The sequence below is a fragment of the Haemaphysalis longicornis genome, unplaced genomic scaffold (genome assembly GCF_048455015.1).
Source record: "Haemaphysalis longicornis isolate Haplotype H1 unplaced genomic scaffold, Haemaphysalis longicornis Haplotype H1 scaffold_1, whole genome shotgun sequence".
Taxonomy (NCBI): Eukaryota; Metazoa; Arthropoda; class Arachnida; order Ixodida; family Ixodidae; genus Haemaphysalis; species Haemaphysalis longicornis.
Genome location: NW_027526203.1, coordinates 436,680,490 through 436,702,143, shown reverse-complemented (window position 1 = coordinate 436,702,143; position 21,654 = coordinate 436,680,490). Strand labels below are relative to the sequence as shown.

General features: G+C 48.7%; 2 protein-coding genes across 3 annotated transcripts in view; one reads left to right on the top strand and one right to left on the bottom strand.

The window, feature by feature from the left end:
- Positions 1 to 21,654, top strand: part of LOC144155795 (dual specificity calcium/calmodulin-dependent 3',5'-cyclic nucleotide phosphodiesterase 1A-like) — a 670,747-nt gene that overhangs the window by 129,283 nt on the left and 519,810 nt on the right. The gene's annotated exons all lie outside the window — the stretch shown is intronic.
- LOC144173024 (uncharacterized) lies at positions 240 to 21,599 on the bottom strand. Its single transcript, XM_077701591.1, has 2 exons — positions 21,167 to 21,599; positions 240 to 1,539 (listed from the first exon to the last, which is right to left on the bottom strand). The coding sequence occupies exons 1-2, from the start codon at positions 21,276 to 21,278 to the stop codon at positions 1,259 to 1,261; spliced, it is 393 nt and encodes a 130-aa protein (XP_077557717.1). The 5' UTR covers positions 21,279 to 21,599; the 3' UTR covers positions 240 to 1,258.

Genomic DNA, 21,654 nt, shown 5'->3' with positions numbered 1-21,654 from the left:
TCTCTCTCTCTCTCTCTCTCTCTCTCTCTCTCTCTCTCTCTCTCTCTCTCTCTCTCTCTCTCTCTCTCTCTCTCTCTCTCTCTCTCTCTCTCTCTCTCTCTCTCTCTCTCTCTCTCTCTCTCTCTCTCACGACGTCTCGCTTGCCGAGAACTTTTTAACACGCCCTCTTCGGCATGTGTAAAAGTGTTTGGGGCACCTAAGTCTATAGTTATAAGCATTGAAGGTGAAAGCCTGGGGTACTATGGCGACGGATACCTTTTATATAGACGTCCACCCGTCGACACAGCAGCCACAGTTTACTACCGTCCTTAATTCATCTTAGCCGATCTTAATCCATCCTAATCTGCCGTAATCCACCGTAATCCCACCTTAATCTACCTTAATTCATCTCAGTTCAAATTAACCCATAAGAATTCACCCTAATCCCACATTATAAATCATTACTATAAATCACTAATCAATCATTAATACACCTTGATTCGTCTTGCCCGCCTTACCCCATCCTAATTAATCTTAACCTTACTGATTATTAATGTCAATCACTAATCAATTACAAATTCAATTAACTTCGGATTAATCATCTCTTGTACACGACTGCCATGTTTTGGTTCGCTTCTGGCCTTCCCTGAATTTTTGTACCATCCAAGTCACCTTCGTATGAGAGAATAAGGCTTTCGAGTTAATAAGCAGGTCTACTTAAGCTCACCGAAATTCGGTTTTTGATGCTTTTTCGTAAACTGCGCATTCTACATTGCCTGTTGGTCGTTGAGTGGCACCGTTCCTAGAAAGGTGCAACAGACACGGTGAAGGCCAATCTGCTTGACAAGCAACATTCATTGCGACGTCACCAAACCAAACCACCCACAAGTTGGAAGGCGCAAGAGATCAGTCCACACAGCGCCTGGACGTAGACGGGAAGGGCGTACACAGAGTTCGTCAGTTCTCAGTGCAGGCGTAGAATAAGGAAAGGTACAGGGCAGGAGGAAGCTCAAACAGTTAAACTGGGGAAATAACGTCCCACCTTAGACCAAAGTGACAGGGAGAGAAATGCGTTGAGGCAAAAAAAAAAAAAGCAAGTGCAAAAACACACGACCAGCGCACTGTCGCCCCGGTTCCATCACGCTGCCACTACCACCGAGCACCTGGTGCGCCTTCACTTGTCCTCGGCGTTCGAGTCCCCGCAGCAGGTGCGCCATGCGTTCCTCGGTCACCTCAGCCCAGCAGCAGGTGAACACAGCCGAGGGGGGCCACCCACCTCTCATCCATGCGGCCTTCTTTGGTCCCCCAGGTGTCCGAAAACGGCAAACACCATGCGGTCGAAAAGTTCATTGATGGTGGGTGCCCTGGCGAGTGTGCCGTCGTCCTCATCGTTATACGACACGTACTCGTGAACTACGCCGGGCGGCGGCACCGGGTGGAGTCGCTCCGACTGCTCTCCGCTGCGTCGGCTGTCGTCGCTCACTGTGGAATCGGGCCTCGGGGAAGCGGAGTCCGGCAGCATGGCCAGTCCCAGGTGTCCGCCGGAAGCTTGCGGATGGGCTGGGGATGGAACGCGTGGCACGAGTAAAATGGCTGCCCCGTGGAATCCGGCGCACGTGCCTCCAGTGATGATGATGATGATGATGATGATGATAATGATGATGATGCCCTCAAAGTTTTTGGCACGTACCCACAAAGGGGGATTGGCCAGGGCTAACTGGGTTATTGAAATGCGTGAGTACCTCAAAATACTAATTTATTCCTGGAAAGACAGAGGCCGTAAAAGGAAACTTCGTCATGAATCAAAGAAATCTTCTGTATTAATGGTGTTATCTTGGACAGTGTTCGTGGTGGCCGGAGAAATTCCTCAGTGCTAACCGTACCTTGAGAATCTAGTGATGGGAGCAGTTCCCAAATTTTGAAAATTTTAAAAATTTTGAAAATGGAACTAAAGAAAAAAGAATCTAAATCGGCAGCCCGCGAAGGACGTCCCCGTTTACATGCGCCTCATATTTCGTAATCCCTCCCCCCGGCGAATTGTATTCTTTTTCCTTCGCTCCTTTAATTATGCTCTACAAAAATAGCTTACGCTCATGCGGGCCTGCGCCTGCGCCTATGTAAGTACGTGCTAGCCCTTCGAAGGAGGAAAAGAAGACGGGGATCTCACTGCGCTCTTTCCTTCCCTTTTTATTAAAGACGATAGTCTTTCTTGGGCTACTGAAACCCAGAAATTTTTGTCTCTCTGTCTGTCTGTGACTCGATTCAGCCACTCGGCCAAAGTGAAACAATATCGGCGCAATAGTCTTATATACTCACAGCCAAATCTAAACGTCGAAGTCCGGTTAAATGTTCATACTTCTCAACATTGTTGAACAAAAAGAAGACATTACAAAAACTTAGCGTTCCTTTATTTAAAAAAATCATAGATGCTTTGCTTTTGCGAAATTAAATACTACATCCACTGCAGCAAAAAAAATTCACTCCGTCGCCTGCTGTCGCCCGCGCCGCTATAGCTTCTGGCGGCATTTTAAGAAATCAAGCGGCAACAGTTACGAAAGGTTCTATTAGACAGGTTGCTCGTTCTACTTGGAACGCACGTGGAGTAGGGCAACGCGGTTCTATAAACGTTGAGGTAGGGCGCCTCGATTCACGCACGTCTTCGCCGTACGGCAGCGCTGGCATCGAGCCACCCAACCTGGAGAAGTGGAACGCTGTAAATTTAAATCGAATTGAGCAAACCTTTAGCGTATTTACCTTAGGAGGAGCGTGACGGAAGAACAGCATGAGAGGTGAGCGGGAAAGCGAAGGGAGGCATTTACTTGGCGAATGTCGACAAACACTATCGTCTTTTGTCGACATTTGAGACAAAAGGAGCAGATACGCGGCGAAATTTTTAGTTTCAGTTTCATTGCTATTTTTTTAATACTTTTTCCTGTCATATCTATTTTCTGGTAGTTTATGTATTTCTTTAATTATTCCTGTTTATATTCTCAGTGTCCCTGGACACCTACTTTTATAGCATTTCCTATATACTTTCCTTTAGTTCGTATTATAGTTGCTCTCTGTGAGAGCCCCTTTCTTGGACAATCCCCCTGAGTGGGATGAGCCATTCTTCATGGATCCACCACCACCGCTTGGAAAGCTGCAGATGCCGCGGTCGAGAGCAACGTGGCACTGCTGATTGAACACCTCTCTCTACTCAACGCGGGTAGACGACGCCGTATAGGTCACCGCCCGTCCACCGTGCCCCGGCTGGACATAAAGCAAGCTGTATGAAAGAAGTTGAGGGCCTTTCCTCGCCCTATAACGACAACGGTAGTGGAAACTCTGTATATCTCGTGCATAGTTCGGCAAATATCATCATGGCTAACTTAATAGACCTCATTGATATCCACGCCTTCATATTACCTCCTATCGGTGTACTGCTACTCTGGTGGAGCAATGGCGTTCATCGGCAACTCATACACCTTAGTTCGCCTGGTGCTTGATGTGATTGGGCCTTGGTCTGTGCGTGTGGCTTCCCCTTAAACAAGGATAAAGTAAAATCGGCCTTCACCACTAACGCGCTCGTCAGGAGTCGCGCATAATTCTGGTAGTGCGGGTCTACATCCCGTGGGCGGATTTCTTTACTGCGAGGGCAAATAAAAGGGAAGGGGATGGGGGAGGAGGTGGGCATGTCGGCGAAATTTTCGCCGTCGATCTTTCAACAGGACTAGCAAAAGAAGAGGAGAGAACGAGAGCAGGCGTGGCTGTGGTGACGCTTCCTACGCACGGCGGCCAACGTTGCTAGGGAAACGCTAAGTCGAAGCGCGGCTCCAATGCGCCGGGGCCAATGCGCTGGTCGCACGACATCTCGACGGCATCACCACTTGTACGCGTTGTAAATAGATTAGTGGACAACGGGATAGCGACAGGCAGCCAGTGCACCTGGTAAAGCGAGCAAAGGGGACCGCTGACAGGCAGATTCACTCGACGGAGATAACGCGTCTTTCTGGCCCGCAGAGCCCGCTGATGCGGTTTTAAAGGGACACTGAAGTGATTTGTAAACATTGCAGGATTACTAGCACAAATTGTAGTCCGGAGTCCATAGGCCATGTTTCGACCATTCTGAGCGCGTTTGCACGAATGTATTTAGTAGAAAAATCAATTCGAAAATTCTGTCCTCTTCTCTGCATCCTCGCCCATTTTCTGTGGCGTTTTCTTGTTACGTCAGGAGGAGATTACTTGGCTTGACTGAGCTACTGCACGGCTCGCCGACCTCCCGGCAGAGGCAGTCGGCCCAGCGGTTAGTGCGCCGGCCACCGACGGGTCGTCGCAATTCGTTCGCTTAGTTGAAATGAAGCCACGACACGTCTGTGAATGAAAGAATGCGCCTTTCTTCACTTTGTTAGTTTGTACACTGTACCTAGCTTCAAGCCAAGGTCGCTCCACACAAGCGCTGCACAAGCGCACATGCGACGCTTCGCTGACTGGTACGCTAATAGGAAAATATAAGGCCACTTGAAGGCGGGAGAAGAGTCAGCGAAGTCAATATAGGTACTAAGGAAATGAAATCAACTGGAACTTTTACCGTACAGCGTAAAACTAGGGAGCAGTAAGCAATTTTTTGCGCTGGGTGAACAAGCACAGCGGTGAGCAGCCCGACCGCACATATGCGAACGCTTTGCCGTCTAAGAAATGGAATTGCTAGACGTGAGATATTGTGGAATTTTGGGGGACGCTTACTGCATCAGTATCGGAATTTCATCGTCGTAACTCCCATTCCTTCCTTTTTCGCGGCCCGAACCGGCTGCACACTCGATTCCACAGCGCATGCAAGATGTGGCGGGAGTCAAGAGGACCCGTCGAGGCCGATGCAGCTGGCGAGTAGCGCTTCGACTTGCCGTCTCCATGGCAACGGTGCCAGCGTTGCGGAGAAGGCAGCCGTCTCCACTATCTCGTTCTGCACTCCTCTATCGCTCGCCTTTTACAAAGCTACAAGGATGGACACGGAAATTTTGTCGACGCAACAATAAACATTCATACTGCATGACTGTGCATGGCGGCCAGTTTAGTCACTTGCATAGTGACTCAAGCAGGGCATGTTTTTCCGCTTCGGCGAAGGACAAGAGGAACGAACTGGTTTTCGAAAAGGAATTTTTAAAACGAACTTTTCAGCCTCTCACTGATGTCGTCTGTAGTACAACCAAAACACACTGCAGGAAAGCCAACTTTCTCTGACGATGATGACGATCGTGGGTGAGGTGAAGAACAGCTAACGCTCTCTGTGATCGGATTGGAACATGTGGTCCGCGGCGTTATGAAGTCAATGTTCATCCTAACTATCCTGTCTGTGCTAACCTAACCTAACCTAACCTAACCTAAGACAGATTGCGCCATTCCGGCACGGTCAAAGCAGTTTAGGTTTGGAGAAGGGTGCATGGACTTGCAAAATTAAACAAATAAATTTGGTCTTCTCACTTGTGATTGGTTCGTTTGGCGTTTGACTTGATTTTGGAAAGCTTCGCGTTCACCCATCGTCGTTTCGACAGGGGGCTCGTTTATTCTTTTTAAGAATTAGTCATTGACGCTTGCTTCTTTTTCTTTAGATCTTCACTCCGACATAGAGATTTTTCATTAACTGATTGTCATAACAATTCCCTGCTATGCGTTCTTTTCCCCTTTTTAATGCGCCCGAAAATAACTTTCCAAGGATGAGAAAACGAAGAAGCATTAAAAAAATGGCTGTTCATAAAAACGGATCAAAAAAATTCTGGGTTTGGAGAGAAAAACGAATTAAAAGAAACTTTTCCAATGTTGAATAGAAGTAAACAGCGATAGGACCCATCCTTTCTTGCACTGTTAATTGTTAGAACCGCAACTGGCATGGCGGATCCGACTTACAATGCCCGCGGGTTCACTAACACCCACGCACACATAATACCGCAGACGCTCGTGAGCGGCGATCCCACGCACGTACGCAGCCACGCACACATACTCAAACGCAAACTGCAGTCCTAGTAAAATATATGGAGGACATAATTAATCTAGGGCCAGCGCGGGGCACCACACGTAACCCCGGCTGCTCCAAAATGCAAATTCTGTGCATAATTTGCATCATATCAACATTAGGAGGAAGCAGCCGCGGTGGCTGGGTGCACGCCTGACCTGAAGTTTATCTGGAGGACATTTGGCACTGCGGGTTTAATTGTTGCCGCGAGCACAAGCTAGCTCAGCAGCGTGTACTGCTTCCGACGCAGAAGCAATAAAGAAAAATAAATTGGGCATGTAAAACAATGCGACATGCACTGATGATGGACGATATATTTCTACACTTTACATTCGCAGTCATGATTTTGTTGAAAAACGTCCTCCTGTGCCCGAAATAGAGTCTCTCTGCTCCCCGAATCAGAGCACGCAAATGCCATTCTCGGCTTCGTGACTCTGATAAGCGCGGTGCACAGATTTTTCAGGTCTCTTTATTCTTTACACGCTTGGTCTTCATTCCTTCAAGACTGCGGTTCATAAAGTTTTCAAGCTCTCTTGCTGGCTGTGCTCTCGGGTCCATTTTCCCCCATTTTCATTTGATGTTCATATTCTTCCTCGTTTTCAGCTATTGACGTTCATCGATTTCAAGCCGACGCGTTACTTCCGGGCGGCGCCGGCTTCATACGCCGCGAGAAGCGCACGTATCGCCCATTATCACGGACTGTTCTGCAGCTTTTCCAAAACAGCTTGGTAATCTCGTATGCTTGGTAAGGCCACACGGCCAACACTGCTGCGCGTGCTTGGGGGACCATTTTCCGGTGGACCAACCCCATGAAAGCAGCTATAGGGGAAACGTAAGAGAATGGGGCAATGGGAACGAAGCTCCAAACGCTGGCGAACGGGGGAAAAGGAAGGTGCCGCTTTCGGCGACGGATCCGAATCGATCATGTAAGTGCGAGCGGCCGTATCCGGTGGCACGCCCCCCTCTCCCTCCCCCGCTTCTTCCCCCTGAGACGCTTTCCTCTCGTCCGAGAATCTCGCAGCGTTACCGCCAAAAACGCAAAGGGCCGGCCGGAGCAGTGTTGTTGGCCATGTCGGCACTCTATGACGCTGTCGGCCTCGCGGACAACGCTGGCCCCGCTGCCCTCGTGAAAGAAGACTAACGATATCGTATTTGCTTCGAGGCGTGCGGAGTATTTCTCGGCCAGAAAGTGGAGTGTATGGGGATGAAGCGCGGAAACTAGCGTGTCGGGTGTGCTCGTTTCGGTATCCTATGTGACAACGATAAGTTCAACTCTCCAACTGACTATTAAGTTTGTTTTCCCTACCATCAGTTCCCTATAACGCACAGGTCTGTCACTGCACTGCACAACTGCCGCGGCCATGAATTCGATTGATTGATTGTAGGGTTTAACGCGCCGACGCAACGCAGGCGATGAGGCGCGCCGTAGTGGAGGGCTACGGATTAATTTTGACCACCTGGGAATATTTAACGTGCGTCGAAATCTCGTACACACGGGCGTTTTTGCTTTTCGCCTCCATCAGAAAAGCGGCCGCTGCGGCCGGGAATAGAACCCGCGACATCGTGCTCAGCAGCGCAAGGCCATGAATTCGTCATGCGCTTGTAATTGGCAGTGTACCAAACTGCCGCAGTCTTCAGAGAAACAGAACTTTTCGCAGTCTTCAGAGAAACAGAACAGAAAGAGACTAATAATTCGTTTCGATGTCCGAGATCCGGTTTGTTCACGACACTGAATGTGCACCTGTTTCCATGCTGTGCGAATGTACTCGCTCATCGTAACAAGGGTGAGAAAGCAAACAGTGGCACGGTACAACCATAAAAGTCGGCAAAGAAAGGTTTTAATACAGTGAGAGCTCGATAATTGGGACTTCAAATCTGAGAATTTATGGATAATTTCAACTGTATGATTTGGTCCGGCCAAGCTACTTATAACTATGTGTATAGAAAAATGGCAGCATCTCCACTCCGTGGATGATGGCGAGGGTGCGGAGTACGGGGACTCGAAATGACATCCAACTTGCGCCCCGAGTGACATCGGATTTGCGCCCCGACCGTCATTCGATTTGAGCCGCGAGTTGCACCTTGATTATTCCCTAAATGAAACTGCAACTCACGGCTCAAATCGAATTTCGCTTGATTTTCGCTTGATGGTGGTGTGCGCCCGGATGGACGCGGACGGGCATACTACGCAACGTTACAGACGAGGGAGCAAGCCGTTTGACTCTGGGGTATAATGGGCAAGACGTCTGACGCTAACTCTGTCTGGTCTACCAGACACAGGCTCGAATCCTGCCGGTGCCTGTGTGATTTTTTGCGATTGTAAATGCTATGTGCCCGGACGCGGACAGACATTGTGCGGCCCTAAGGTACTCCGCGCCTAGAATTCAGTTAATTTGAAAGCGAGTAGGTTCCGCCACGGATAATTGCAACTATACGTAAGCACAGCGGTGGCTCGGCTCCTGGCACATGGCCAGGGAAACGCACCCGCTGCTCTGCGTACGAGACTGCGTCTCTCCGGAATAGAGAGAAGAACGGGGAGAGAAGGTAAAATCGGGTAAAACAGCAAGGGACAACGGTTATGAAAGCAAATCGTGTCACCACTGCAGTGGCTTCGTCATACAAGCCGTGCAAGGAAATCAGAGACCTGCGTTTGAAGATGGCGTCACCGCCCCCGTCAGGGCGTTTTATAAGCCGTCTCCTTCAGACCACGTCAATGTGGACGTGAGTGCAGAGTTCGCCGTTGCGCTGGGTCGCAGAATCTGTCGCTGCCGGTGACGACGACGAGGAGTAGGAGGGCCAGGAGGGCGAAGCACCAGTGCGGCCGTCCGCAGCGGAAGTCATGGAAGGATTGAATGCCGCCCCTATGTTCCTAGATTACTTCAAGGCGAAGAGGAGGTCAATCCGCCATATTCTCTCGTTAGAGCATAAAGCGCTAGCTGTCGCTTTCCAGGGCAAAAGGCAGACTACTACGGCAGAGTTCTCCCAATTGCACTATGCTGCTTTTCGCCTTCGTTAATTCGGACTTTCATTAATTCGAACTGAAACGCCGTCCCCTTCCGGTTCGATTTAACGATCTTTTGTTGCATATTCTAAGGTGCATGCGTGAAGACACTGCGAACTTTAAGTTTACAATGCGTGTCATGAGGTTTTGAGTAGAGTTGGGATATTCACGAAAGATGCCAAAACTCTCGACACATATCAGTCGAGGAACAGAAGTGGACAACAAATGGTTGAGTGGTTCAAATCAAAGTAGTTTCGATATTCCAAACTGTTAATGATGTCAGTATGACGGCATTCTATATTACATAATTTTAGATATGACAAGACTTCTCGGTGCTTTTTAACCGCGAGAGTGGTATACAGCTCACACCCTGGAACTTTTTGGTTCATGCGTGCGAGTCCTGAAATTATTATCATCAGGTGAGGACGAGCACACACCCGAAGAGGTATACGTTGACCAACGCTTACCACCGGTATTTTGAGCTCCGTGCTTGCGTCGCCGATGAAGTGGGGACGCGAGTACACAACGCCCTGACGGCAGGCCCAACGTTACTCTCCGAAGTCTGACGTCGATCAGGTACCCCCAGCTCGAGGTAAAATAAATTTTACGTTGCTTAGCGCGTCGGTAGGCTTAACTTACCGCATGCCAAGGCGTTTTGGTCGACGCTTACCCCCTTCGTTTCGGGCTTACGCCACAGGGGAGAGGGGAGCGCAGGTATGCAAGGACTTGCCGTCAGGCCCGAAGTCGCGTTTTGCGGTCTAAGAGACGTAAAATGAGCGCAACGTTGCTTGGCTCGCCGTTAGCTCAGCGTTGGGGGCACCCAAAGTTGAGCGTAACAAAGGCGATTGCACGTACCTCCAGAGGTGCGTTGGCCATCGCTTACCCCCGGGATACGCCATTTCATGCGAGTCCCATTACTCACACAGTGTTGCATGCGCACAGAGCAGCCCACATCCTCATACGCGTGTGCTGGCGAACGCTTACACCTGTTTTTTTTTTCATTTCCTAAGTCCCAAAACTATCACAATGCTGTAAATACAGCCCTTGGGGTAGTTTTATTGTTACAAAGCACACGGAAAATTAACCCGGTCAAACGACCGTCATGGCTGGACCAGCCCCAAATATTATTGAGTAGCATTATCCGTCGTCAATGGGCCGACACATTGCACAAGCTCCATTCTACGTGGCTCTTGAGCAATCCGGGGTTACGACAAGCCGGTCTATGGATCCGCTGAACGTGTCTTGTGCCGCTCTCCCCGCGGCGCTGTGCAGACCATTGTGAAAGGCCTGAAGCAGCCGCTCCTCTCGTTTCTTAAAGGGACACTGAACGGGAAAACAAGTTGACCTGTATCGATAGATCAAGGTGCCGCGAATCCAAATTCCCCATTCTCGCAACTGACAGTTGCTTAATATTGCAGAAAATGCCAGAAACGTTAAAACGGGTGCTGACGCCCCGCACGTTTTCGGGTACTACGGTTTTTGACGTCACAATCTTTCTGCACGGCGAGAGTTTATTGCAGAACCAACTATGAATGTTTTTCCTATGATAAAAAAGTTCTGAAGTGGTTGGGCACGTGAAATAAATGTAAATCAAAGCTTTCCGCGAGCTAACGTAATTTATAAAACGCAGACAACAGATTTTACACACTGTGAGACAGGCTGTTTCCCTCACGCTCGTCAGCCATCATGCTTTCAGTTTCGTTTTGTAAAAGCATCGGTGCGCAAATTGCCAAGTCAATAACCTACCACGGTGAACACCCGAGCTTCTGCAAGCACTATCTCCGGCAGGACGCGGCAAAGGGACAAGCTGCACTGCAGGTGTTTAACCGACCCGACCCGCCTGAGCTTTTAATCCGTTCTCCGCGCGGATGTTGCTATCGTTAAGGCGTGCCCGCGCGCGGTTCGAACCTTATCGCCTGTGAACAGGGGGTTATCCGACCAATCCGAACTTGTGTACTGCCTGTCACTGCGAGCCGCCGTTGATAAACAATCCCTTCATTGTGCGCGCATAGCTGTGTACCCTTGTTATGTTTAGGCCGGGCGGAGCCGCTTCGAAGTTCAGCCATTCGGCCACGAAGACTACTCGAGAACGCTGCGGGCAGCGAGTGTGCCCATGTATTTCACGCCATGTTGGCGCGTCGCGTGAGAGAAGTGAATATGAGATGGACGACATCGCCGGACGAGCTGAGATGAAGGCTGCCGCTTGAGCTACGCCTAGCCGGGAGGCCGCTCTTGCGCGATTTTCGAAACGGCGCTTGTCGCTGCTTTGTTCGCGACCGGCGTGAAGTCTGTGTGTCCGGTGTAGGTGAGCACAACAGCCGCTGGAGCGGTGACAATTATTCGAAGTGAAAGCCAGCCTCATCGGCCAAAGAAACGTTCTCGGTGGTCGGCCATGGCTTGGTGACGTAAAAGCTACTATTGCCAGACCACACTGGTGCCTCACTCCTATTTATTTACGCGATGTTTACGACTCTACGTCACGAAAAAATGAAAAGGAAGCGCGAACAGAGGAATGCCAGCTTTCTTTGGTGATTTCTCGACGAGCAACGCATCGTTGCTCGTCGAACAAAAGCTGGGAGTGCTACGAAATGTATTATCTTTCAGTTAAAACAACATTTCAATCAGCCTTTAGTGTCCCTTTAACTATGAAAGGTGTCTGTCGGACCCATCTTGTTATTTGCGAGTGCACCGCAGGTATTTCATCGGTCACCGCACTCGACAGAGGGTGCGTGCGCATATGGAGCTTTCTCTCAGTGCCTACACAACGAACGCAGGTGATTACTCGTCCGAAAAAGAAGTTGGCACTACAGCTGGTTCAACTTTTCAACTTTTGGCGGAGGGTACTTGGCAAGCCCACGAAACGGAAAATAAAAATGGAGCACTGTATGGCTTTACATCTACCTATTGATCTACACCGCTGACTTTAGACAGAAAGGTAGAACTGGCTTCACTTTCAACAACACACCCATTGCGAGCCTTGGCCACATCCTGAATAAACCACTTTATGGATACCCCTCAGCACAAAGAAAAAGCTTCCAGCGTGTCTCAATTGAAACTGACGAAGTCTTTCAGGAGCTGAGTCACGAGGTCATATATTGTTAGCACGCATATGGCATAAAATTCCTGTTTCTAGTGAGCATTGACTACACGCAGTGATGTTTGGGTTGTGGTAGCCTTTCACTCCGAAATTTTTGTGGGGGTCTATGTACGGGCTACATACACACTCAAAAGTCATATTGGTATACGCTTTGTACTATACAACACAACTTAGTGATCAGTCATTTCGATAAAATGAGCCGAATAGGCCACTTGCAAGGCACAACTAACGTTTTTACTTGTAACATGCAATGCAAACACGACCTTATGAAGGGCATAAAATTACGACACAGATAGCCGTTTTGAGTCCCGTAGTACGTCTGGCGTCATTATTCGTAGAAGTTGCTATCTGGGTTGTAGCCACAGTTGAATACCGCCTAGGTCCCGCGATGCAGACCCTCGGTAATTTTAAGAGTGGAAGATGCTAATCTCCCCCCCCCCCCCTCCTACACACACCCACAAAATTAAAAAAAAAAAACGGGCTGCCGACAAGTTAGGATGAGCTGCCAGTAACTCTAGCTCCTCCCAAGATTTCACCGAAGTGTTCTGTAAAATCCGGCCCGCGGTCCTGCATGAAATGGGGCTAAACCTGTGCCAGAACAAATACAGAATGCTTGAGCACGCCGTGGTGTAATCCGCTCTATCGCGCGTAATGAACATCTCCCGCGAAGCAGCGGCGACGCCATCGTAGGCATCATCCAGAGTCACGTGGCGGTGCGACTGATAGCTGAAAGGGGCGGCTGCTTTTCGAGACCGTTACAGTTCGCCCGGAAAGGGCTCGCTCTCCAGTATATAGATTAGGCTCCGTATCGGCAGAATGCCCGCTCGCTCGGTGAGATCGGGCGTGTCGCCTGGAGACAGCTGTCCCCTCCCCTCCCGCGTTTCAAACAAAACGGAAAGTAAGGTTGGGCAGTAAACAGAAGGGAGCAGAGATAAGCGGATCTGCAAAAGCGGGGCGGTGTGCCCACGGGCGGGCAACAAAGGCTAATGGGCAGCAGCCGTAGCCTTGGCAAGGTTTCCCGCGGCGTATAATCGGCCGCCGCCGCCACGACCGCGAGGACACCGGTGGCTGTCACAATCAGAGCAGCCGGCGCTGTCACGCCGCTCTCTTTTCTGCGTCGTCGAAGAGACGAACGGCCGCGGTCCAAGACGCACCGAAAGCCGCGTGCCATTATCGGCCGGAACAGATTCCTTGGATGGTCGATGCTGCCGCGCGCGCCCTGACCATCCCTGAAATAGAAAACGCTACACACCACTCATACGACGCGCACGCTTGACAGCCCGTCACTGCCGCTCAGCCCTTCCGACACGTCAGATTCCCTCCTCCAAACGCGCGCACATCGCGAACTACATTTCCGTGACTTGATAAGCGCGACTTGTAACGGCGCGACTCGGCGGAGTAAGCCCTCGGTCTGTCCCGGCCGCTCAGTGTGCTCTGCCGCATCTTATTGTGCCTTTTTTTTCGGCCTGTAAATTGAAAGGGTTAGCTCCTGATGCGACATGCCTCTTGCTGCTCGTCGCGCGTGTCTTTTCTGATCGTTGTCGTTTGATGTCTTTTCTTGCAGTGTGAGCGAGTAATGTTTCGCCCGATCGTCCGGGAGCCATTACCGAGATGCAATGCGGTCGCACAGCCAGTCTCTCGATCTCCATTACGCTGTCGTTTGTGAGCAGCGCTCGGCGGGATCACTGTCCGAGTGCCATCCTGCCTGCGGCAAAGCTAGATTACCAACCCGTATACTCTTTCCGCCCCCTGTGCTCAGTGGTGGGTTGGCTCGTGGGATCGTCTAACCGAGCTTTCGGAGTCCTAACCGCAAACAAAGCTGATTCTGCTTGTTTTCGACTTCCGAACGATGCCCACGCAGCAGCGCATTCCGTGCACTCTGCCCACAACCGTGCAGCTGACTCAGAACAATGCGCCGCAAAAGGATGGTGTCGCTGAATACGGCTGCGGTGTCTGATGGAAATTCTCCGGGATGAATTGTACTTTTATTTAATGAATTAGTTTCCTGCGTTCGTGGTGAACATTTTGGGCCACGCTAGCGATTCTTGTAATCGAACTCATCTCGTCTTGTACCAACGCTATACATATATAGAACAGAGATATTAACCAAGTTCAATTATGTTCAGCACGGGGATATGGCGGAAATATGTTTATAACCAATTCATACAGTACCAACTTATACGTCCACCTTAACAAAGCACATGTAGAGGCAAAGTGCGAGAAAAAAAAAGAAGCAAAGGAACAAAAATATTGACCAGGGGTTGAACTGCGGCAACCACAGAATATCGTGCCAAAGCGGAATTCATATATACACAGTTTTCCAATGCCCAATTGCGGGTAAGTGTTACTCTCTATAAACGTAACATTTCGCTAGGCTTTAGAGCCCGCATAGAAGATTCAGAGTATTTCTTGTCGTCCGTTTTAGCATAGGGCACTTTTAAAACCGTGCATATAGTAACATTTTTATCCACTTCACATTCATTTCATTATATTTTGCACATGCACAACACTGACATACCGTGTAATTAACATGTACACCTGGCACCTTTTGGCCTTGGCGTCCTCGCACCATAAACCATATATAAACATCAACATGCTAGTAGTAGTAGTAGTAGTAGTAGTAGTAGTAGTAGTAGTAGTAGTAGTAGTAGTAGTAGTAGTAGTAGTAGTAGTACTGTCAACCGCCCTCGTGTTTGTCTTGCGATTGATTGATTGATTGATTGATTGATTGATTGATTGATTGATTGATTGATTGATTGATTGATTGATTGATTGATTGATTGATTGATTGATTGATTGATTGATTGATTGATTGATGTAGCAACACGTGCTGCAGCAGCACATTCGTTCCTATTTATAAGCGTTGTCCAATACCCGACTGCGGTTATTTTAGGCTCAGTGGGTATATACCTCGTCTAGTTTATCTGTGGTACGGTCGGGTGTGTGGCCTAGCGCTGAAGATTAGGTCTAACGTCACGCTTTGAGCTATTGCGACGACAAATGATATCCGAAGCTGGAAGTGCACTGAGTACAATGAATACCTTTATCCAATGCGTACCGGTTGACAGCGTTGGACCTCAAAGCATGGTGTGAGGCCTAACGTCCGACGTCTTGACATGACATTAGGTAATTTACAAGTTGAGCATTACAACATACCAAGCAACGTCCTACTCATTGTTCATCAAACTGCCGATACCGATTGACGATGTTACACATCAAAGCGCTACGTCAGGCCTAATATTGGTCCGCCGCATACATACATCACCCCATCCTGCGTATGAACCTTTGCGAAGCGAGTTATAAACCGAAAAATACGGGAGGCTTCATCGAGTGGGCGACTTTCTACCCCCGTGAAATCAGCCGGGGGAGGCTAATAGTCCTTTAGCACTAAAAACACAATGGTGGGAATAATTAAATCAGACGCAGCATGCGAAGCTTATTTCTCGGGAAGGCAAGAACCATTTATTAAAAGCGCATGCATCTTCCACCCATTCGAGGTGTGTCGCGTGCTTCGTCATTGTTAAGGATGGTAATTATGTCATCATCATCATCACCAGCCTATCTACGCCCACTGCAGGGCCTAGGCCTCTCCCATTAATCTCCAATTACCCCGGTTTACATGTGCGTACATGTAAACAGTAAACAGGAAGTGATAACGCCGTTAAAAATTCTGGGTCACAAATATAACAACTTTTTGTTAACACCGAGATGCAAAATGTGTTGTTTGCGCAGCCGCAAGCACTTCTTTCTTATGTGTCGCTCGCACCCTATTCCTGTAATAGCAGCTCGCTAGCGTGTGGCTGCTGCAACGTAAACGTAATTTCGCCCATTTCTGCTTTTATTGGCATGTTTCTGTAAGTGCTGTCAGTGGGATTATGATTTTGTTTATAGCCACCCCCGCTTTCTCCACCCAAAAGAGAACAAACAGCACAACACACGGGTGCCTTCGTGAGAGAATAATTACTTTATTGAATACATATCATAACAAGTGGGAAATACGACCATAAAATTTTCTTAACTGCTGAAAATAGCATATGTTTTCCACATAGACCTACGACAGCGAGTTTGTAATACGGGGGAAGCAATTTCTTCTATGACGGCTTCAGTCACAAGTCCCCTCTCACCTACAAGTACTTGATTGATTGATCGTAGGATTTAACGCGCCGAAGCAACGCAGGCAATGAGGCGCGGCGTAGTGGACGGCTCCGGAATAATTTTGACCACCTAGGGATCTTTAACGTGCGCCGAAATCTCGTACGCACGGGCGTTTTTGATTTTCGCCTCCGTCAGAAAATTGGCCGCCGCGGCCGGGAATCGAACCCGTGACCTTGTGCTCAGCAGCACAACGCCTTAGCTACTGAGCCACCACGGCGGGTACCTGTAAGTACTTGCTTTTCGGGAATGAGGAAGTCAATTTTATTAGAGTTTCGAGGGGTTCCTTGTCACAACATATAAATAGAGGTGGGACAATGACGTTATTTAATTAGTAATAATAATTCCCATGTAATTATTACTAATACGGGCTCCAATATATTTTTTCGAACAATGTTTTGCAAAGAATCATGTTGAATAACTTCTAAACACTTTCCGTGCACTGAAGTTTGAAAAAAATTCGAAAGGAATGGCTTGTTTCTGAAGAATCCTATTGAGATTTGTCAGGACTTTTTGGGGTGCCCATCACCGTTAAAAACTCCACTACAACGCGCTTAGGAACCAACAACTACGGTCACAGGGGGAAAGTTGGCATGTGGCGAGGCCCAGCATACGGTGCGACTCGAAAAGGTCCGAGGATACATAACCACTTTTTGTAAGCTGTGAATACGAAAACTTAATCTCCAATTGAACACCACAGAGTGCACGTTCGAGTGGGTATGTAAACGTTGTAGCGAAATGGGACTTGGTGATGATACGGCCCTGACCTTTACCCGCAGCTGTCATCGCTCCTGGTTAATCACCCTAAATGGATTTACTCACTCTAGTGGGTATGTTGCCCATGCCTGACAACGTCTTAGCGGGTATGCTGTCAGTCCTACATTCAGCCTTAACGAACGGTTGCTTAATATTGAGCCTAACGACGCGTAGAGCGACATTAAACTCATTGTATGTCGAGCTGTGGGTATACCGGTCATCTAGGGTTTTTTTTTTCTTTATCCTGAAGGCTACAACGCATTTACCGGGTCCACCTTTCGTCATCTGGAGTTACGGAGCCATAGTGGCGCCGGAGAGGCGTCGCGAATCGTACTCCAGAGGCCCCAGGTTCGATGCCCATCTGTTCACATTATTTCTTAATTTTTTATTCAACTCAGTCGCTTTACTTCCATTCTCTTTGCGGCGTCGGCAATTTTAGGAGCCGTTTCGGTGCTACATACAGATGCCAGTGCTTCTCCGCTCAGTGGGTCATTTATTGATTCCGCATTAATGAGGTCCACGCTTAATTCAAGCGTAAAGTCTCGCGTTTTGGCGTGTTACAGCGTGAGTACCTTGTTATGGCGTTGCTGTTACGCAGCAGGTGCCCTCTGATCGTGGTGTCCGTGCCAGGGCCACGCAGATGGCCTGTAAAGGGTGCTCCACAACATGTAGCGTTGTGCTGAGGGGAAGGCAATACAACAGACCTATCGGTGATGAAAACTATTTCAGCGCTGGCTGCTAACTTCAAATTTATTAAAAACGATAGTTTTTCTTGGGCTACTTGAACGGGAAAATTTTGGTCTATCTGTTTGTACGTCTGCCTGTCCGTCTCTCACTGGATTCAGCCAGCCGGCCAAAGTGAAACAGTATCTGCCCAATAGTTTTATATATTCAAAGCCAAATATAAATGTCCACGTCCGGTGTTAATGTTCATACTTATCAACACTGCTGAACAAGAACAAGATATTGCGCAAATGTAAGGCCGAAAATCAATACATGAGTGATATTTCCAGTATTACTTTATTAAAAAATTACGGATGCTTGCTTTTTGCGATAGCAAATAAAATACTACATCAACTGCAAAGAACGGTCACCTGCTGTTGCCCAGCTGCCTGGCGGAATCCTAAAAAATCAAACGGCAACAGCAACGAAAGGTTCCACGAGATAGATAGGTTCCGCGTTCTGCTGGGAACGCTCGTGGAGTTGGGCAACGTGGTTCTATAAACGTTGTAGTCGGGTGCCTCGATTCACGCGCATCTCCGCCGTACGGCAGCGCTGGCATCGAGGCACCCGACTGGAAGCAGTGGAACGCGGTAAAATTAAATTGACTGAGCAAACCTCTAGCGTGTTATCTTGGAAGGAACGAGACAGGAGAGGAACAGCATGAGCGGTGAGCGGAAAAAAGAAGGGATGCATTTACTTGCCAGGGGCGCCAGTCGACTATTGTTTTGCGTCGACATTTGCAACGAAAGGAGCAGATACGTGGTCAATTTATAATTAAATGGCAATGTATTATTATAATAATTTATTCTGAAGGAGGTAGAAGCTGGGAGGCAACACCAACGCTGAGTAGCGGCATTAGCTTCGTAAAATCATCTATTATTCTTTTTTTGTTGTCACAGCGTACGTAGCGCCGTATTTTAAAGCGAAGCTTCAGTGTCCTCACTGATGCCGTCGTACGCCAATACGCCCTGCAGGAAAGCCAACTTTCACTGACGGTGATGATGAATCATCGTGGGAGAAGTGAAAAAAAGAAAACCCTTCCCGTGGCTGTTCTGCCACTCGACCTTTTTTTTTTTTTTTTGTCATCCAGTTTTCTCAGCAACCACAAAGAAAGAGAGAATAAATATTTTTTATTCGTCGAGCAGGGGCTGATCTTACGGGCCTCGCCCCGTCACATGACCGTTGCGATGTAGTGATCATGGTAACATGGCGTCAAATATGCTGCTAAGTGAGCGGGAAACACTGCTACTGGTCATAAGAAACCCACTGTGCGGCTGTCTTGAAGTCGAAGATGTCTTCAAGCTAGGTCAGGCGTTGTTATCTTCCACATTGTGGTTGAGCCACTTTGAATATCCCGGCTGCATCGTTAGTTCGGTGAACGGTGCGCCGAAAATGCGGAAAATTCGTTTCGGGATTGGTTTTAGGAATTCTAGCGAAGCGCGCTGCACTAGTGCTCACAGGGCGATTCAGATCCATCAGGTTCTTGGCGTGTGAAATTAGAGCCTCAGCCGCACCGTAAAAAACACGCGCAAAAGACCGGCTGCAGCGCCCGGAAAAGCAAAGGGGATAAGCGCATGCTTAAGGCGCGCCAGACGGGAGCTGGGAGGTTCCTCGTAAATCATGTCGGAGGCGGAACGAAGACAGGCACCGTATACCAGAAATGGGAATTCCTTCCGCATTCCGGCGGGTCGTTTGAGGACGAAAGGCCGCGCATAGATCGGGCTTCCTCGAAATGAAAACGTCCGCCTCGGCCGAGCAGCTCTCCTTGCCCCCCTCGCCGTTTTCTCGCTCGGTGGGCCCATATTAAGCCCCGGGATTTGAACACGGAGACAGTTCGATGTATTGCTCCGTTACACAGGGCGTGCGCTTCATTCTCGCACCGGACGCCAGCGGAGCTGCGCAAGGCCAACCACCGGTATACGCATATCCGGCACGAACGACGCACGCACGCGGCGAAATTGACCTCGCTTGGGAAGACCCCGGGAAGCAGCGGCTGTACTGGCTGTACCGCGAGCCCATTTCACCAGGGTGCCTTAACGTCGGCCGGGAGAGAGCACGGGCGGTGCGCGTTTCTTTGTATTGCTGTGGGCGTCCCTGTATACCTACAGCAGGTGAGTCATGCGCCACCCGCTGGCATGATTCACCGAGTCCGGAACACGATTTGCGCAACCGTGACGTACGCGATATTTTAGTTTAAAAAAGGAAAGAACTGATATCTTAAAAATAGCAACATTCATCCTGAATCTTTTCCGCTCAAAGAGCCGGCTCCCTAGGAACATAGTAAAACCTTATCAGAAAAGTTATATTTCGCTCGGAGCAAGGAGTTTACTATGTGAACAGAGTAAAAGAGTTTTGCAGGACTATATACGGTTTTTGTGTAATTCATTGCCCATAGTTACTGCCCGTATACATTTCAATTTGATAGTTGCCTTGGCTCTGAGTCTTGTAGAGCAAAGTTGTAAACTTTAAACTAGGCACACAGCAAGCTTTCTCCTCAGCATTATTTGTGTGAAAATTCATTCCACTACGCTGAATAACTCCAAGGTTATCACTTCTGAAAGAACTGCGGTGAGGCGGGAAGTTTCCCCTGTTTAAAAGAAAAAATGCGAAAATACGGGCCAACTGCGCGCACGCTGGATGACTTCGCGATACTACGACACTGCGACGTTGTATACAAGATTGCGTTGGGGATCACCACAAATCGTCAAACCCTTATCGTAGACACAAATGGCAAAGCATAATACGGCGGCAATGGATCCATTTATTCTTCCAGAATCGTCGATGTGACACACATACACACAAAAAATTCACTCTTCAATCCGTTTTCCTGTCTTCAAAGAAGCCTATATGATCGAATTAGGATCCCTCTTTTTTTAATTCACATTTCATGATTTCACACGAACGTGTCGTATTTATAAATACAGTTAAAGCACCATTTGCTGTATTTTTGCCCGAAAGATGTGTTTATGCGTTTATATTTGCGTGCTGGATAAGCGTTTTCTTTGTATATGCGTATAAGCATATACAAAGATGTACAAAGGAAGTATATACGGGCTTCCTTTGTACATCTGTAGAATCCCTCCACGTATACGGAGCGCTACCGGATCTGACCATTAGGCAATTTTAGCATATCGTTACCGTGTTTACGTTACCGTTTACCGTGTTTGCGGGAGTCGACTGCGCAGCGCGAGAGTTACCGCGAACGGTAACTTACCGGCACAGGCTTCACCTTCGCCAGCGGCTTCCGGTAACAGGGTAAACGGTAACGCAAACACGGTAACGATATGCTAAAACTGCCTATTATAGGCGCATCAGTGTAGCGCGGTTATCCACTCATTTGGTGGTGTCATATGCCCTTGATGCGCATGCCGCGTGAGGGCTTCTATTGAATCCAAAGTAAGCCTGCTATGCGGGTGCTGCTGAAGAGCGCCCACTGAGCGCCCACATATGAGCCACTTAACCGGCTTACCTTGTTTTATTTGCGTCCTTCCGCTCGGCCCGATACTTGGTAAACAGAAGCGGTAGTGGAAGGCTATAGGGGCCCAATAAATGGGAATCTGGAGCGAAAACATGAGGCGCATATTACTTGCAGTCACAAAAAAAAAAAAAAAAAAAAACACGGTGAGGCACTATTGTCGCCGCGGAAAAGCAAGCCGCCCTGTGCAAAGCACTCGCCCGGGGCTTATGTATAAACGTCATCGGAAACGGCCTCCTTGCTGTCTGATGCCCCGCCGAGGAACCGAGCGAAAGACGTCAGGACGGAGTGCAGATTTCCCTGGCCTCGATTACATTGTATTGTGCAATCAACGGTGGAAGAAAACTTGTACTTCTTTTACGATTCGCTCGCAAAGGGCGATGGAGCAGAGTGTGGAGATTGCCTCTGCTCGTACTCTGTGGGGCTGATTTATGGTGCCGCTGCTTCGGCTAGTAATTCTGGCTGGAGAGGAACAGGCTGAT

Coding starts and splice junctions, on each gene's coding strand:
- LOC144173024 (XM_077701591.1), bottom strand. CDS start 21,278: ATGCGCCTCATGTTTTCGCTCCAGATTCCCATTTATTGGGCCCCTATA. Junction 1,540..21,166: donor AAGGACGCAAATAAAACAAG/GTAAGCCGGTTA, acceptor TTCCATCCCCAG/CCCATCCGCAAGCTTCCGGC.